The sequence below is a fragment of the Hyperolius riggenbachi genome, chromosome 3 (assembly GCF_040937935.1).
Source record: "Hyperolius riggenbachi isolate aHypRig1 chromosome 3, aHypRig1.pri, whole genome shotgun sequence".
Taxonomy (NCBI): Eukaryota; Metazoa; Chordata; class Amphibia; order Anura; family Hyperoliidae; genus Hyperolius; species Hyperolius riggenbachi.
Window position 1 is genome coordinate 1,740,259 of NC_090648.1, and position 19,888 is coordinate 1,760,146.

At 50.6% G+C, this 19,888-nt stretch overlaps 1 protein-coding gene across 1 annotated transcript in view; it reads right to left on the reverse strand.

The window, feature by feature from the left end:
* Positions 1-19,888, reverse strand: part of ACAP1 (ArfGAP with coiled-coil, ankyrin repeat and PH domains 1) — a 424,776-nt gene that overhangs the window by 75,909 nt on the left and 328,979 nt on the right. The window contains exon 17 of the mRNA XM_068273798.1: positions 15,846-16,204. Coding sequence (XP_068129899.1) covers positions 15,846-16,204 — 359 coding nt within the window. The remainder of the gene's footprint in view (positions 1-15,845; positions 16,205-19,888) is intronic.

Below are 19,888 nucleotides of genomic sequence, written 5' to 3' on the forward strand. Positions count from 1 at the left end.
CACCTGGCCACACTGATCACATGCTTCTCCATGACGTCTCCTAGACATGACCTTCACTAATCAGAGACTTGCATATCTATCACATGAGAGGAGCTCTTGTCAGTGGTCACATGCGAGGAGTTCCTGTCAGCTGTCACATGAGAGGAGTTCCTGACAGCGGTGACATGAGAGTTCTTGTCAGCGGTCACATGAGAGAAGCTCCTGACAACAGTCACATGAGAGAAGCTCCTGACAGCGGTCACATGAAAGAAGCTCTTGTCAGTGGTCACATGAGATGATCTCCTGTCAGTGGTCACATGAGAGGTGTTCCTTTCAGCGGGCACATGAGCACATGAGAGGTGTTCCTTGCAGCGGTCACATGACAGGAGTTCCTGACAGCGGTCACATGAGAGGAGATCCTGTCAGCGGTCACATGAGAGGTGTTCCTGTCAGCGGTCACATGAGAGGAGTTCCTGTCAGCAGTCACATGAGAGGAGTTCCTGTCAGCAGTCACATGAGAGGTGTTCCTGTCAGCGGTCACATGAGAGGAGTTCCTCTCAGTGGTCACATGAGAGGAGTTCCTGTCAGTGGTCACATGAGAGATGTTCCTGTCAGCGGTCACATGAGAGGTGTTCCTGTCAGCGGTCACATGAGAGGAGTTCCTGTCAGTGGTCACATGAGAGGTGTTTCTGTCAGTGGTCACATGAGAGGAGCTCCTGTTAGTGCTCACATGAGAGGTGTTCCTGTCAGCGGTCACATGAGAGGAGCTCCTGTCAATGGTCACATGAGAGGAGCTCCTGTCAGTGGTCACATGAGAGGAATTCCTGTCAGTGGTCACATGAGATGAGCTCCTGTCAGCGATCACATGAGAGGTGTTCCTGTCAGCGGTCACATGAGAGGAGTTCCTGACAGTGGTCACATGAGAGGAATTCCTGTCAGTGGTCACATGAGAGGAGTGCCAGTCAGCAGTCACATGAGAGGAGTCCTTGTCACTGGTCACATGAGAGGTGTTCCTGTCAGCGGTCACATGAGAGGAGCTCCTGTCAGTGGTCACATGAGAGGAATTCCTGTCAGTGGTCACATGAGATGAGCTCCTGTCAGCGGTCACATGAGAGGTGTTCCTGTCAGCGGTCACATAAGAGGTGTTCCTGTCAGCGGTCACATGAGAGGAGTTCCTGACAGTGGTCACATGAGAGGAATTCCTGTCAGTGGTCACATGAGAGGAGCTCCTGTTAGTGGTCACATGAGAGGTGATCCTGTCAGTGGTCACGTGAGAGGTGTTCTTGTCAGTGGTCACATGAGAGGAGTTCCTGTCAGCGGTCAAATGAGAGGTGATCCTGTCAGCAGTCACATGAGAGGAGTATCTATCACCTGGCCACACTGATCACATGCTTCTCCATGACGTCTCCTAGACATGACCATCACTAATCAGAGACTTGCATATCTATCACATGAGAGGAGCTCTTGTCAGTGGTCACATGCGAGGAGTTCCTGTCAGCTGTCACATGAGAGGAGTTCCTGACAGCGGTGACATGAGAGTTCTTGTCAGCGGTCACATGAGAGAAGCTCCTGACAACAGTCACATGAGAGAAGCTCCTGACAGCGGTCACATGAGAGAAGCTCTTGTCAGTGGTCACATGAGATGATCTCCTGTCAGTGGTCACATGAGAGGTGTTCCTTGCAGCGGTCACATGAGAGGAGTTCCTGACAGCAGTCACATGAGAGGAGTTCCTGTCAGCAGTCACATGAGAGGAGTTCCTGTGAGCGGTCACATGAGAGGAGTTCCTGTCGGTGGTCACAGGAGAGGAGTTCCAGTCGGTGGTCACATAAGAGGTGTTCCTGTCAGCGGTCACATGAGAGGTGTTCCTGTCAGCGGTCACATGAGAGGAGTTCCTGTCAGTGGTCACATGAGAGGTGTTCCTGTCAGCGGTCACATGAGAGGAGCTCCTGTTAGTGCTCACATGAGAGGTGTTCCTGTCAGCGGTCACATGAGAGAAGTTCCTGTCAGTGGTCACATGAGAGGAGCTCCTTTCAGTGGTCACATGAGAGGAGCTCCTGTCAGTGGTCACATGAGAGGTGTTCCTGTCAGCGGTCACATGAGAGGAGTTCCTGTCAGTGGTCACATGAGAGGAGCTCCTGTTAGTGGCCACATGAGAGGTATTCCTGTCAGCGGTCACATGAGAGGAGCTCCAGACAGCAGTCACATGGGAGGAGTTCCTGACAGCGGCCACATGAGAGAAGTTCCTATCAGCGGTCACATGAGAGGAGTTCCTGTCAGCGATCACATGAGAGGTGTTCCTGTCAGTGGTCACATGAGATGAGCTCCTGTCAGCGGTCACATGAGAGGAGTTCCTGTCAGTGGTCACATGAGAGGTGTTCCTGTCAGCGGTCACATGAGAGGTGTTCCTGTCAGCGGTCACATGAGAGGAGTTCCTGACAGTGGTCACATGAGAGGAATTCCTGTCAGTGGTCACATGAGAGGAGTTCCTGTCAGCAGTCACATGAGAGGAGTTCCTGTCAGTGGTCACATGAAAGGTGTTCCTGTCAGCAGTCACATGAGAGGAGTTCCTGTCAGTGGTCACATGAGAGGTGTTCCTGTCAGCGGTCACATGAGAGGGGTTCCTGTCACCAGTCACATGAAAGGCGTTCCTGTCACCAGTCACATGAGAGGAGCTCCTGTCAGTGGACACATGAGAGGAATTACTGTCAGTGGTCACATGACATGAGCTCCTGTCAATGGTCACATGCAAGGTGTTTCTGTCAGTGGTCACATGAGAGGAGTTCCTGACAGTGGTCACATGAGAGGTGTTCCTGTCAGTGGTCACTTGAGAGGAGTTCCTGTCAGTGGTCACATGAGAGGTGTTCCTGTCAGCGGTCACATGAGAGGAGTTCCTGTCAGTGGTCACATGAGAGGAGCTCCTGTCAGTGGTCACATGAGAGGAGCTCCTGTTAGTGGCCACATGAGAGGTGTTCCTGTCAGCGGTCACATGAGAGGAGCTCCAGACAGCAGTCACATGGGAGGAGTTCCTGACAGCGGCCACATGAGGGGAGTTCCTGACAGCGGTCACATGAGAGGAGCTCCTGACAGCAGTCACATGAAAGGAGTTCCTGACAGCGGTCACATGAGAGAAACTCCTGTTAGCGGTCACATGAGAGGAGCTCTTGTCAGTGGTCACATGAGAGGTTCCTGACAGCGGTCACATGAGAGGAGTTCCTGTCAGTAGTCACATGAGAGTAGCTCCTGTCAGTGGTCACATGAGAGGAGCTCCTGTCAGTGGTCACATGAGAGGAATTCCTGTCAGTGGTCACATGAGATGAGCTCCTGTCAGCGATCACATGAGAGGTGTTCCTGTCAGCGGTCACATGAGAGGAGTTCCTGACAGTGGTCACATGAGAGGAATTCCTGTCAGTGGTCAAATGAGAGGAGTGCTAGTCAGCAGTCACATGAGGGGAGTTCCTGTCAGTGGTCACATGAGAGGTGTTCCTGTCAGCGGTCACATGAGAGGTGTTCCTGTCACCAGTCACATGAGAGGAGCTCCTGTCAGTGGTCACATGAGAGGAATTTCTGTCAGTGGTTACATGAGATGAGCTCCTGTCAGCGGTCACATGAGAGGTGTTCCTGTCACCGGTCACATAAGAGGTGTTCCTGTCAGCGGTCACATGAGAGGAGTTCCTGACAGTGGTCACATGAGAGGAATTCCTGTCAGTGGTCACATGAGAGGAGCTCCTGTTAGTGGTCACATGAGAGGTGATCCTGTCAGTGGTCACGTGAGAGGTGTTCTTGTCAGTGGTCACATGAGAGGAGTTCCTGTCAGCGGTCAAATGAGAGGTGATCCTATCAGCAGTCACATGAGAGGTGTATCTATCACCTGGCCACACTGATCACATGCTTCTCCATGACGTCTCCTAGACATGACCTTCACTAATCAGAGACTTGCATATCTATCACATGAGAGGAGCTCTTGTCAGTGGTCACATGCGAGGAGTTCCTGTCAGCTGTCACATGAGAGGAGTTCCTGACAGCGGTGACATGAGAGTTCTTGTCAGCGGTCACATGAGAGAAGCTCCTGACAACAGTCACATGAGAGAAGCTCCTGACAGCGGTCACATGAAAGAAGCTCTTGTCAGTGGTCACATGAGATGATCTCCTGTCAGTGGTCACATGAGAGGTGTTCCTTTCAGCGGGCACATGAGCACATGAGAGGTGTTCCTTGCAGCGGTCACATGACAGGAGTTCCTGACAGCGGTCACATGAGAGGAGATCCTGTCAGCGGTCACATGAGAGGTGTTCCTGTCAGCGGTCACATGAGAGGAGTTCCTGTCAGCAGTCACATGAGAGGAGTTCCTGTCAGCAGTCACATGAGAGGTGTTCCTGTCAGCGGTCACATGAGAGGAGTTCCTCTCAGTGGTCACATGAGAGGAGTTCCTGTCAGTGGTCACATGAGAGATGTTCCTGTCAGCGGTCACATGAGAGGTGTTCCTGTCAGCGGTCACATGAGAGGAGTTCCTGTCAGTGGTCACATGAGAGGTGTTTCTGTCAGTGGTCACATGAGAGGAGCTCCTGTTAGTGCTCACATGAGAGGTGTTCCTGTCAGCGGTCACATGAGAGGAGCTCCTGTCAATGGTCACATGAGAGGAGCTCCTGTCAGTGGTCACATGAGAGGAATTCCTGTCAGTGGTCACATGAGATGAGCTCCTGTCAGCGATCACATGAGAGGTGTTCCTGTCAGCGGTCACATGAGAGGAGTTCCTGACAGTGGTCACATGAGAGGAATTCCTGTCAGTGGTCACATGAGAGGAGTGCCAGTCAGCAGTCACATGAGAGGAGTCCTTGTCACTGGTCACATGAGAGGTGTTCCTGTCAGCGGTCACATGAGAGGAGCTCCTGTCAGTGGTCACATGAGAGGAATTCCTGTCAGTGGTCACATGAGATGAGCTCCTGTCAGCGGTCACATGAGAGGTGTTCCTGTCAGCGGTCACATAAGAGGTGTTCCTGTCAGCGGTCACATGAGAGGAGTTCCTGACAGTGGTCACATGAGAGGAATTCCTGTCAGTGGTCACATGAGAGGAGCTCCTGTTAGTGGTCACATGAGAGGTGATCCTGTCAGTGGTCACGTGAGAGGTGTTCTTGTCAGTGGTCACATGAGAGGAGTTCCTGTCAGCGGTCAAATGAGAGGTGATCCTGTCAGCAGTCACATGAGAGGAGTATCTATCACCTGGCCACACTGATCACATGCTTCTCCATGACGTCTCCTAGACATGACCATCACTAATCAGAGACTTGCATATCTATCACATGAGAGGAGCTCTTGTCAGTGGTCACATGCGAGGAGTTCCTGTCAGCTGTCACATGAGAGGAGTTCCTGACAGCGGTGACATGAGAGTTCTTGTCAGCGGTCACATGAGAGAAGCTCCTGACAACAGTCACATGAGAGAAGCTCCTGACAGCGGTCACATGAGAGAAGCTCTTGTCAGTGGTCACATGAGATGATCTCCTGTCAGTGGTCACATGAGAGGTGTTCCTTGCAGCGGTCACATGAGAGGAGTTCCTGACAGCAGTCACATGAGAGGAGTTCCTGTCAGCAGTCACATGAGAGGAGTTCCTGTGAGCGGTCACATGAGAGGAGTTCCTGTCGGTGGTCACAGGAGAGGAGTTCCAGTCGGTGGTCACATAAGAGGTGTTCCTGTCAGCGGTCACATGAGAGGTGTTCCTGTCAGCGGTCACATGAGAGGAGTTCCTGTCAGTGGTCACATGAGAGGTGTTCCTGTCAGCGGTCACATGAGAGGAGCTCCTGTTAGTGCTCACATGAGAGGTGTTCCTGTCAGCGGTCACATGAGAGAAGTTCCTGTCAGTGGTCACATGAGAGGAGCTCCTTTCAGTGGTCACATGAGAGGAGCTCCTGTCAGTGGTCACATGAGAGGTGTTCCTGTCAGCGGTCACATGAGAGGAGTTCCTGTCAGTGGTCACATGAGAGGAGCTCCTGTTAGTGGCCACATGAGAGGTATTCCTGTCAGCGGTCACATGAGAGGAGCTCCAGACAGCAGTCACATGGGAGGAGTTCCTGACAGCGGCCACATGAGAGAAGTTCCTATCAGCGGTCACATGAGAGGAGTTCCTGTCAGCGATCACATGAGAGGTGTTCCTGTCAGTGGTCACATGAGATGAGCTCCTGTCAGCGGTCACATGAGAGGAGTTCCTGTCAGTGGTCACATGAGAGGTGTTCCTGTCAGCGGTCACATGAGAGGTGTTCCTGTCAGCGGTCACATGAGAGGAGTTCCTGACAGTGGTCACATGAGAGGAATTCCTGTCAGTGGTCACATGAGAGGAGTTCCTGTCAGCAGTCACATGAGAGGAGTTCCTGTCAGTGGTCACATGAAAGGTGTTCCTGTCAGCAGTCACATGAGAGGAGTTCCTGTCAGTGGTCACATGAGAGGTGTTCCTGTCAGCGGTCACATGAGAGGGGTTCCTGTCATCAGTCACATGAAAGGCGTTCCTGTCACCAGTCACATGAGAGGAGCTCCTGTCAGTGGACACATGAGAGGAATTACTGTCAGTGGTCACATGACATGAGCTCCTGTCAATGGTCACATGCAAGGTGTTTCTGTCAGTGGTCACATGAGAGGAGTTCCTGACAGTGGTCACATGAGAGGTGTTCCTGTCAGTGGTCACTTGAGAGGAGTTCCTGTCAGTGGTCACATGAGAGGTGTTCCTGTCAGCGGTCACATGAGAGGAGTTCCTGTCAGTGGTCACATGAGAGGAGCTCATGTCAGTGGTCACATGAGAGGAGCTCCTGTTAGTGGCCACATGAGAGGTGTTCCTATCAGCGGTCACATGAGAGGAGCTCCAGACAGCAGTCACATGGGAGGAGTTCCTGACAGCGGCCACATGAGAGGAGTTCCTGTCAGCGGTCACATAAGAGGAGTTCCTGTCAGCGATCACATGAGAGGTGTTCCTGTCAGTGGTCACATGAGATGAGCTCCTGTCAGCGGTCACATGAGAGGAGTTCCTGTCAGTGGTCACATGAGAGGTGTTCCTGTCAGCGGTCACATGAGAGGTGTTCCTGTCAGCGGTCACATGAGAGGTGTTCCTGTCAGCGGTCACATGAGAGGAGTTCCTGACAGTGGTCACATGGGAGGAATTCCTGTCAGTGGTCACATGAGAGGAGTTCCTGTCAGCAGTCACATGAGAGGAGTTCCTGTCAGTGGTCACATGAGAGGTGTTCTTGTCAGCGGTCACATGAGAGGGGTTCCTGTCACCAGTCACATGAAAGGCGTTCCTGTCACCAGTCACATGAGAGGAGCTCCTGTCAGTGGACACATGAGAGGAATTACTGTCAGTGGTCACATGAGATGAGCTCCTGTCAATAGTCACATGCAAGGTGTTTCTGTCAGTGGTCACATGAGAGGAGTTCCTGACAGTGGTCACATGAGAGGTGTTCCTGTCAGTGGTCACATGAGAGGAGTTCCTGTCAGTGGTCACATGAGAGGTGTTCCTGTCAGCGGTCACATGAGAGGTCTTCCTGTCAGCAGTCACATGAGAGGTCTTCCTGTCAGCAGTCACATGAGAGGTCTTCCTGTCAGCGGTCACATTAGAGTTCTTCCTGTCAGCGGTCACATGAGAGGTGTTCCTGTCAGCGGTCACATGAGAGGAGCTCCAGACAGCGGTCACATGGGAGGAGTTCCTGACAGCGGCCACATGAGAGAAGTTCCTGTCAGCGGTCACATGAGAGGTGTTCCTGTCAGTGGTCACATGAGATGAGCTCCTGTCAGCGGTCACATGAGAGGAGCTCCTGTCAGTGGTCACATGAGATGAGCTCCTGTCAGCGGTCACATGAGAGGTGTTCCTGTCAGCAGTCACATGAGAGGTGTTCCTGTCAGCGGTCACATAAGAGGAGTTCCTGACAGTGGTCACATGAGAGGAATTCCTGTCAGTGGTCACATGAGAGGAGTTCCAGTCAGCAGTCCTATGAGAGGAGTTCCTGTCAGTGGTCACATGAGAGGTGTTCCTGTCAACGGTCACATGAGAGGTGTTCCTGTCACCAGTCACATGAAAGGTGTTCCTGTCACCAGTCACATGAGAGGAGCTCCTGTCAGTGGACACATGAGAGGAATTACTGTCAGTGGTCACATGAGATGAGCTCCTGTCAATGGTCGCATGCAAGGTGTTTTTGTCAGTGGTCACATGAGAGGAGTTCCTGACAGTGGTCACATGAGAGGTGTTTCTGTCAGTGGTCACATGAGAGGAGTTCCTGTCAGTGGTCACATGAGAGGAGTTCCTGTCAGTGGTCACATGAGAGGAGTTCCTGTCAGTGGTCACATGAGAGATGTTCCTGTCAGCGGTCACATGAGAGGTGTTCCTGTCAGTGGTCACATGAGAGGAGTTCCTGTCAGTGGTCACATGAGAGGTGTTCCTGTCAGCGGTCACATGAGAGGAGCTCCTGTTAGTGCTCACATGAGAGGTGTTCCTGTCAGCGGTCACATGAGAGGAGCTCCTGTCAGTGGTCACATGAGAGGAGCTCCTGTCAGTGGTCACATGAGAGGAATTCCTGTCAGTGGTCACATGAGATGAGCTCCTGTCAGCGATCACATGAGAGGTTTTCCTGTCAGCGGTCACATGAGAGGAGTTCCTGACAGTGGCCACATGAGAGAAGTTCCTGTCAGCGGTCACATGAGAGGTGTTCCTGTCAGTGGTCACATGAGATGAGCTCCTGTCAGCGGTCACATGAGAGGTGTTTCTGTCAGTGGTCACATGAGAGGAGTTCCTGTCAGTGGTCACATGAGAGGAGTTCCTGTCAGTGGTCACATGAGAGGAGTTCCTGTCAGTGGTCACATGAGAGATGTTCCTGTCAGCGGTCACATGAGAGGTGTTCCTGTCAGCGGTCACATGAGAGGAGCTCCTGTCAGTGGTCACATGAGAGGAGCTCCTGTCAGTGGTCACATGAGAGGAATTCCTGTCAGTGGTCACATGAGATGAGCTCCTGTCAGCGATCACATGAGAGGTTTTCCTGTCAGCGGTCACATGAGAGGAGTTCCTGACAGTGGTCACATGAGAGGAATTCCTGTCAGTGGTCACATGAGAGGAGTGCCAGTCAGCAGTCACATGAGAGGAGTTCCTGTCAGTGGTCACATGAGAGGTGTTCCTGTCAGCGGTCACATGAGAGGTGTTCCTGTCACCAGTCACATGAGAGGAGCTCCTGTCAGTGGTCACATGAGAGGAATTCCTGTCAGTGGTCACATGAGATGAGCTCCTGTCAGCGGTCACATGAGAGGTGTTCCTGACAGTGGTCACATGAGAGGAATTCCTGTCAGTGGTCACATGAGAGGAGCTCCTGTTAGTGGTCACATGAGAGGTGATCCTGTCAGTGGTCACGTGAGAGGTGTTCTTGTCAGTGGTCACATGAGAGGAGTTCCTGTCAGCGGTCTAATGAGAGGTGATCCTGTCAGCAGTCACATGAGAGGTGTATCTATCACCTGGCCACACTGATCACATGCTTCTCCATGACGTCTCCTAGACATGACCATCACTAATCAGAGACTTGCATATCTATCACATGAGAGGAGCTCTTGTCAGTGGTCACATGAGAGGTTCCTGACAGCGGTCACATGAGAGGAGTTCCTGTCAGCAGTCACATGAGAGGAGTTCCTGACAGCGGTGACATGAGAGTTCTTGTCAGCGGTCACATGAGAGAAGCTCCTGACAACAGTCACATGAGAGAAGCTCCTGACAGCGGTCACATGAGAGAAGCTCTTGTCAGTGGTCACATGAGATGTTCTCCTGTCAGTGGTCACATGAGAGGTGTTCCTTGCAGCGGTCACATGAGAGGAGTTCCTGACAGCAGTCACATGAGAGGAGATCCTGTCAGTCACATGAGAGGAGTTCCTGTCAGCGGTCACATGAGAGGAGTTCCTGTCAGTGGTCACATGATAGGAGTTCCAGTCAGTGGTCACATGAGAGGTGTTCCTGTCAGTGGTCACATGAGAGGTGTTCCTGTCAGCGGTGACATGAGAGGAGCTCCTGTTAGTGCTCACATGAGAGGTCTTCCTGTCAGCGGTCACATGAGAGGAGTTCCTGTCAGTGGTCACATTAGAGGAGCTCCTGTCAGTGGTCACATGAGAGGAGCTCCTGTCAGTGGTCACATGAGAGGTGTTCCTGTCAGCGGTCACATAGAGGAGTTCCTGTCAGTGGTCACATGAGAGGAGCTCCTGTCAGTGGTCACATGAGAGGAGCTCCTGTTGCTGGCCACATGAGAGGTGTTCCTGTCAGCGGTCACATGAGAGGAGTTCCTGTCAGTGGTCACATGAGAGGAGTTCCTGACAGCGGCCACATGAGAGGAGTTCCGGTCAGCGGTCACATGAGAGGAGTTCCTGTCAGCGATCACATGAGAGGTGTTCCTGTCAGTGGTCACATGAGATGAGCTCCTGTCAGCGGTCACATGAGAGGTGTTCCTGTCAGCGGTCACATGAGAGGTGTTCCTGTCAGCGGTCACATGAGAGGAGTTCCTGACAGTGGTCACATGAGAGGAATTCCTGTCAGTGGTCACATGAGAGGAGTTCCTGTCAGTGGTCACATGAGAGGAGTTCCTGTCAGTGGTCACATGAGAGGTGTTCCTGTCAGCGGTCACATGAGAGGTGTTCCTGTCACCAGTCAAATGAAAGGTGTTCCTGTCAGCAGTCTCATGAGAGGAGCTCCTGTCAGTGGACACATGAGAGGAATTACTGTCAGTGGTCACATGAGATGAGCTCCTGTCAATGGTCACATGCAAGGTGTTTCTGTCCGTGGTCACATGAGAGGAGTTCCTGACAGTGGTCACATGAGAGGTGTTCCTGTCAGTGGTCACATGAGAGGAGTTCCTGTCAGTGGTCACATGAGAGGTGTTCCTGTCAGCGGTCACATGAGAGGTCTTCCTGTCAGCAGTCACATGAGAGGTCTTCCTGTCAGCAGTCACATGAGAGGTCTTCCTGTCAGCGGTCACATTAGAGTTCTTCCTGACAGCGGTCACATGAGAGGTCTTCCTGTCAGCGGTCACATGAGAGGTGTTCCTGTCACCAGTCACATGAGAGGAGCTCCTGTCAGTGGTCACATGAGATGAGCTCCTGTCAGCGGTCACATGAGAGGAGTTCCTGTCAGTGGTCACATGAGAGGAGTTCCAGTCAGTGGTCACATGAGAGGTGTTCCTGTCAGCGGTCACATGAGAGGTGTTCCTGTCAGCGGTCACATGAGAGGAGTTCCTGTCAGTGGTCACATGAGAGGTGTTCCTGTCAGCGGTCACATGAGAGGAGCTCCTGTTAGTGCTCACATGAAAGGTGTTCTTGTCAGCGGTCACATGAGAGGAGTTCCTGTCAGTGGTCACTTGAGAGGTGTTCCTGTCAGCGGTCACATGAGAGGAGCTCCTGTTAGTGCTCACATGAGAGGTGTTCCTGTCAGCGGTCACATGAGAGGAGTTCCTGTCAGTGGTCACATGAGAGGAGCTCCTGTCAGTGGTCACATGAGAGGTGCTCCTGTCAGTGGTCACATGAGAGGTGTTCCTGTCAGCGGTCACATGAGAGGAGTTCCTGTCAGTGGTCACATGAGAGGAGCTCCTGTCAGTGGTCACATGAGAGGAGCTCTTGTTAGTGGCCACATGAGAGGTGTTCCTGTCAGCGGTCACATGAGAGGAGCTCCAGACAGCAGTCACATGGGAGGAGTTCCTGACAGCGGCCACATGAGAGGAGTTCCTGTCAGCGGTCACATGAGAGGAGTTCCTGTCAGCGATCACATGAGAGGTGTTCCTGTCAGTGGTCACATTAGAGGAGCTCCTGTCAGTGGACACATGAGAGGAATTACTGTCAGTGGTCACATGAGATGAGCTCCTGTCAATGGTCACATGCAAGGTGTTTCTGTCCGTGGTCACATGAGAGGAGTTCCAGACAGTGGTCACATGAGAGGTGTTCCTGTCAGTGGTCACATGAGAGGAGTTCCTGTCAGTGGTCACATGAGAGGTGTTCCTGTCAGCGGTCACATGAGAGGTCTTCCTGTCAGCAGTCACATGAGAGGTCTTCCTGTCAGCAGTCACATGAGAGGTCTTCCTGTCAGCGGTCACATTAGAGTTCTTCCTGACAGCGGTCACATGAGAGGTCTTCCTGTCAGCGGTCACATGAGAGGTGTTCCTGTCAGCGGTCACATGAGAGGTGTTCCTGTCACCAGTCACATGAGAGGAGCTCCTGTCAGTGGTCACATGAGATGAGCTCCTGTCAGCGGTCACATGAGAGGAGTTCCTGTCAGTGGTCACATGAGAGGAGTTCCAGTCAGTGGTCACATGAGAGGTGTTCCTGTCAGCGGTCACATGAGAGGTGTTCCTGTCAGCGGTCACATGAGAGGAGTTCCTGTCAGTGGTCACATGAGAGGTGTTCCTGTCAGCGGTCACATGAGAGGAGCTCCTGTTAGTGCTCACATGAAAGGTGTTCTTGTCAGCGGTCACATGAGAGGAGTTCCTGTCAGTGGTCACATGAGAGGTGTTCCTGTCAGCGGTCACATGAGAGGAGCTCCTGTTAGTGCTCACATGAGAGGTGTTCCTGTCAGCGGTCACATGAGAGGAGTTCCTGTCAGTGGTCACATGAGAGGAGCTCCTGTCAGTGGTCACATGAGAGGTGCTCCTGTCAGTGGTCACATGAGAGGTGTTCCTGTCAGCGGTCACATGAGAGGAGTTCCTGTCAGTGGTCACATGAGAGGAGCTCCTGTCAGTGGTCACATGAGAGGAGCTCTTGTTAGTGGCCACATGAGAGGTGTTCCTGTCAGCGGTCTCATGAGAGGAGCTCCAGACAGCAGTCACATGGGAGGAGTTCCTGACAGTGGCCACATGAGAGGAGTTCCTGTCAGCGGTCACATGAGAGGAGTTCCTGTCAGCGATCACATGAGAGGTGTTCCTGTCAGTGGTCACATGAGATGAGCTCCTGTCAGCGGTCACATGAGAGGAGTTCCTGTCAGTGGTCACATGAGAGGTGTTCCTGTCAGCGGTCACATGAGAGTTGTTCCTGTCACCAGTCACATGAGAGGAGCTCCTGTCAGTGGTCACATGAGAGGTGTTCCTGTCAGCGGTCACATGAGAGGTGTTCCTGTCAGTGGTCACATGAGAGGTGTTCCTGTCAGTGGTCACATGAGAGGAGTTCCTGACAGTGGTCACATGAGAGGAATTCCTGTCAGTGGTCACATGAGAGGAGTTCCTGTCAGCAGTCACATGAGAGGAGTTCCTGTCAGTGGTCACATGAGAGGTGTTCCTGTCAGCGGTCACATGAGAGGTGTTCCTGTCACCAGTCACATGAAAGGTGTTCCTGTCACCAGTCACATGAGAGGAGCTCCTGTCAGTGGACACATGAGAGGAATTACTGTCAGTGGTCACATGAGATGAGCTCCTGTCAATGGTCACATGCAAGGTGTTTCTGTCAGTGGTCACATGAGAGGAGTTCCTGACAGTGGTCACATGAGAGGTGTTCCTGTCAGTGGTCACATGAGAGGAGTTCCTGTCAGTGGTCACATGAGAGGTGTTCCTGTCAGCGGTCACATGAGAGGTCTTCCTGTCAGCAGTCACATGAGAGGTCTTCCTGTCAGCAGTCACATGAGAGGTCTTCCTGTCAGCGGTCACATTAGAGTTCTTCCTGTCAGCGGTCACATGAGAGGTCTTCCTGTCAGCGGTCACATGAGAGGTGTTCCTGTCAGCGGTCACATGAGAGGTGTTCCTGTCACCAGTCACATGAGAGGAGCTCCTGTCAGTGGTCACATGAGATGAGCTCCTGTCAGCGGTCACATGAGAGGTGTTCCTGTCAGCGGTCACATGAGAGGTGTTCCTGTCAGCGGTCACATGAGAGGAGTTCCTGACAGTGGTCACATGAGAAGAATTCCTGTCAGTGGTCACATGAGAGGAGTTCCTGTCAGCAGTCACATGAGAGGAGTTCCTGTCAGTGGTCACATGAGAGGTGTTCCTGTCAGCGGTCACATGAGATGTGTTTTTGTCACCAGTCACATGAAAGGTGTTCCTGTCACCAGTCACATGAGAGGAGCTCCTGTCAGTGGACACATGAGAGGAATTACTGTCAGTGGTCACATGAGATGAGCTCCTGTCAGCAGTCACATGAGAGGTGTTCCTGTCAGCTGTCACATGAGCGGTGTTCCTGTCAGCGGTCACATGAGAGGAGTTCCAGACAGTGGTCACATGAGAGGAATTCCTGTCAGTGGTCACATGAGAGGAGCTCCTGTTAGTGGTCACATGAGAGGTGTTCCTGTCAGTGCTCACATGAAAGAAGTTACTGTTAGTGGTCACATGCAAGGTGTTCCTGTCAGCGGTCACATGAGAGGTCTTCCTGTCAGCAGTCACATGAGAGGTCTTCCTGTCAGCGGTCACATGAGAGGTCTTCCTTTCAGCGGTCACATGAGAGGTCTTCCTGTCAGCGGTCACATTAGAGGTCTACCTGTCAGCGGTCACATGTGAGGAGCTCCTGACAGTGGTCACATGAGAGAAGCTCCTGACAATGGTCACATGAGATGAGCTTCTGTCAATGGTCACATGCAAGGTGTTTCTGTCAGTGGTCACATGAGAGGAGTTCCTGTCAGTGGTCACATGAGAGGTGTTCCTGTCAACGGTCACATGAGAGGTGTTCCTGTCAGCAGTCACATGAGAGGTCTTCCTGTCAGCAGTCACATGAGAGGTCTTCCTGTCAGCGGTCACATTAGAGTTCTTCCTGTCAGCGGTCACATGAGAGGTCTTCCTGTCAGCGGTCACATGAGAGGTCTTCCTGTCAGTGGTCACATGTGAGGAGCTCCTGTCAGCAGTCACATGAAAGTTGTTCCTGTCAGCGGTCACATGAGAGGAGCTTCTGTCAGCGGTCACATGAGAGGTGTTCTTGTCAGTGGTCACATGAGAGGTGTTCCTGTCAGCAGTCACATGAGATGAGCTCCTGTCAGCAGTCACATGAGAGGTGTTCCTGTCAGTGGTCACACGAGAGGTGTTCTTGTCAGCAGTCACATTAGAGGTGTTCCTGTCAGCGGTCACATGAGAGGTGTTCCTGTGAGCGGTCACATGAGAGGTGTTCTTGTCAGCGGTCACATGAGAGGTGTTCTTGTCAGTGGTCACATGAGAGGTGTTCTTGTCAGCAGTCACATGAGAGGTGTTCTTGTCAGCAGTCACATGAGACGAGCTTCTGTCAGCGGTCACATGAGATGAGCTCCTGTCAGCGGTCACATGAGAGGTGTTCCTGTCAGTGGTCACATGAGAGGTGTTTTTGTCAGCAGTCACATGAGAGGTGTTCCTGTCAGCGGTCACATGAGAGGTGCTCCTATCAGCGGTCACATGAGAGGAGTTCTTGTCAGCAGTCACATGAGAGGTGTTCTTGTCAGCAGTCACATGAGAGGTGTTCTTGTCAGCTATCACATGAGATGAGCTCCTGTCAGCGGTCACATGAGAGGTGTTCCTGAACTTCCTGTCAGTGGTCACATGAGAGGTGTTCTTGTCAGTGGTCACATGAGAGGTGTTCCTGTCAGCGGTCACATGAGAGGTGTTCCTGTCAGTGGTCACATGAGAGGTGTTCTTGTCAGCAGTCACATGAGAGGTGTTCCCGTCAGCGGTCACATGAGAGGTGCTCCTATCAGCGGTCACATGAGAGGTGTTCTTGTCAGCGGTCACATGAGAGGTGCTCCTATCAGCGGTCACACATGAGACGCAGCAGACACATGAGGAGGTTTATTCTATATACTCAGTGTTCACTAACGTGCTATGTTGTAATCTATACAGAAATACCCTCAGTATTCAGCACATTGGCATGTTTAGAAGGATTCCCCTCATGAGCTGCTATAATTTTCATAATGTAATGTTCTGCCATCACTGATCTCGACTCACTAGTGGGAGGTGGAGGTGCCGTTCCAGGCTTCGGTCTCAGTAGAGGTTTTGTAGGTCTGTGAAGGTGGCTGATTGGTCGGTTAATTTCAGGCAAGGTCTCTGCAGTAATGCCCTTCACATTTCCTTTCCGGAGGCCACCATCTGCCCAGCTGCCCTCTCTCCCACCACTGCTGCTGCTGGATGGCCTTTTGCTGGGTACTGTTGGTGCCCGTTTTTCCAGTGCCATGGTCTCTGGGTTGCTGACTGGACGCGCACTCAGGTGGGCATGTTGCGGGTTGGTGCGTAGGGTCATCTGTGGGAGTTTGGTGATAAATTTCTTCTCAACATATTTTGCTCTGATCCACAATTCCTTCTCGCTGCTGAATTGGAAATACAAGACAGGTGTTATGGAAAGCCATCACAGCCTGGAAAAGTCCCACCAAGAGCCCCTCTGTTCACCCTCAGAGTCAATGATGGTCAGCAGACCACCAGCCCATGTAAGCAGCATTCAGTAGCCTGGAAGAACTTACCTGCGGGGACTCTGAGATAATCCTGTGCTCTAGAGTAATCCCCTTGGCAATCCATTGTGCCACCTATCCTAAGATGTGAAAAAACTTCACTCCTCAAGAAATAAATCAAACGTTCAATCACCTTCCAGGAGGGCGGGCATGTTCTGAAATGGAATGGATGCTGGTGGTCTAAAGGCAATGTGGGGTTATGCTGCCACCAGTGATGGTCATGTCTAGGAAAAGTAGTGAGGGGCTCTCCGTAGATAAACTCTGGAACCAGAAAGGGTGGGTTGCTAGAGGCAACCACAATAGAAAGCCTGCAGAGAAAACCATCTCCACGCAGAGAGAACCTTTTCTTCTCGCTCTCCATATAAAACAAAAGCCCTTCGATAAAACCGCAGGGAGGACCCTGAGAACAAGGAGATAAATAGCGCAATGAGTGGAAGGAGATGCCCCGGGGTGTGCATAGTTCTTGGACACAAACAAGCCTTACCAACTTCAGGGCTATATAACAGTGTCTGTGTGGAGGACATATTAGCTCTAATACAGACACTAGTCATCTATTGTGTGTCTTCTAACAGTCTCAAGGGAAGACCGCTGAAACGTGTCATTTGTATCCAATAAATATGTTTTATAATCTATTCCTCATCTGACGTACGACCGCTTATTGTTTTAAACAGCGAACTATATACACCCCGGGGAGGCTCCTACCACAATTGTATGTCTAGGAGAACTCATGAAGAAGCATGTGATTTGTTTGATCAGATCATAGATTAGCAATGCTATGATTTGCTGTGACTTACATATCTATCCCCTGACCACACTGATCACATGCTTCTCCATGACTTCTCCTAGACATGACTATCACTAATCAGAGACTTACATATCTGTCAGCTAACCACACTGATCACATGCTTCTCCATGACCTCTCCTAGACATGACCATCACTAATCAGAGACTTACATATCTGTCACCTGACCACACTGATCACATGCTTCTCCATGACCTCTCCTAGACATGACCATCACTAATCAGTGACTTACATATCTATCACCTGACCAGACTGATCACATGCTTCTCCATGACTTCTCCTAGACATGACTATCACTAATCAGAGACTTACATATCTGTCACCTAACCACACTGATCACATGCTTCTCCATGACCTCTCCTAGACATGACCATCACTAATCAGAGACTTACATATCTATCACCTGACCACACTGATCACATGCTTTTCCATGACTTCTCCTAGACATGACTATCACTAATCAGAGACTTACATATCTATCACCTGACCAGACTGATCGCATACTTCTCCATGACTTCTCTTAGACACGACCATCACTAATCAGATACTTACATATCTATCACCTGACCACACTGATCACATGCTTCTCCATGACTTCTCCTAGACACGACCATCACTAATCAGAGACTCACATATCTATCACCTGACCACACTGATCACATGCTTCTCCATGACTTCTCCTAGACATGACCATCACTAATCAGAGACTCACATATCTATCACCTGACCAGACTGATCACATGCTTCTCCATGACTTCTCCTAGACACGACCATCACTAATCAGAGACTTACATATCTATCACATGACCACACTGATCACATGCTTCTCCATGACTTCTCCTAGACATGACCATCACTAATCAGAGACTTACATATCTATCCCCTGACCACACTGATCACATGCTTCTCCATGACTTCTCCTAGACACGACCATCACTAATCAGAGACTTACATATCTATCACCTGACCACACTGATCACATGCTTCTCCATGACTTCTCCTAGACATGACCGTCACTAATCAGAGACTTACATATCTATCTCCTGACCACACTGATCACATGCTTCTCCATGACTTCTCCTAGACATGACCATCACTAATCAGATATTTACATATCTATCACCTGAACAGACTGATCACATGCTTCTCCATGACTTCTCCTAGACATGACCATCACTAATCAGAGACTTACATATCTATCACCTGACCACACTGATCACATGCTTCTCCATGACTTCTCCTAGACACGACCATCACTAATCAGAGACTTACATATCTATCACCTGACCACACTGATCACATGCTTCTCCATGACTTCTCTTAGACACGACCATCACTAATCAGAGACTTACATATCTATCACCTGACCACACTGATCACATGCTTCTCCATGACTTCTCCTAAACACGACCATCACTAATCAGAGACTTACATATCTATCACCGGACCACACTGATCACATGCTTCTCCATGACTTCTCCTAGACACAATCATCACTAATCAGAGACTTACATATCTATCACCTGACCACACTGATCACATGCTTCTCCATGACTTCTCCTAGACATGCTCATCACTAATCAGAGACTTACCTATCTATCACCTGACCACACTGATCACATGCTCCTCCATGACTTCTCCTAGACACGGCCATCACTAATCAGAGACTTACATATCTATCACCTGACCACACTGATCACATGCTTCTCCATGACTTCTCCTAAACACGACCATCACTAATCAGAGACTTACATATCTATCACCGGACCACACTGATCACATGCTTCTCCATGACTTCTCCTAGACACAATCATCACTAATCAGAGACTTACATATCTATCACCTGACCACACTGATCACATGCTTCTCCATGACTTCTCCTAGACATGCTCATCACTAATCAGAGACTTACATATCTATCACCTGACCACACTGATCACATGCTCCTCCATGACTTCTCCTAGACACGGCCATCACTAATTAGATACTTACATATCTATCACCTGACCACACTGATCACATGCTTCTCCATCTTATCCTAGACATGACCGTCACTAATCAGAGACTTACATATCTATCCCCTGACCACACTGATCACATGCTTCTCCATGACTTCTCCTAGACATGACCATCACTAATCAGAGACTTACATATCTATCACCTGACCACACTGATCACATGCTTCTCCATGACTTCTAGACAAACCATCACTAATCAGAGACTTACATATATATCACCTGACCACACTGATCACATGCTTCTCCATGACTTCTCCTAGACACGACCATCACTAATCAGAGACTTACATATCTATCACATGACCACACTGATCACATGCTTCTCCATGACTTCTCCTAGACATGACCATCACTAATCAGAGACTTACATATCTATCCCCTGACCACACTGATCACATGCTTCTCCATGACTTCTCCTAGACACGACCATCACTAATCAGAGACTTACATATCTATCCCCTGACCACACTGATCACATGCTTCTCCATGACTTCTCCTAGACACGACCATCACTAATCAGAGACTTACATATCTATCACCTGACCACACTGATCACATGCTTCTCCATGACTTCTCCTAGACACGACCATCACTAATCAGAGACTTACATATCTATCACCTGACCACACTGATCACATGCTTCTCCATGACTTCTCCTAGACACAATCATCACTAATCAGAGACTTACATATCTATCACCTGACCACACTGATCACATGCTTCTCC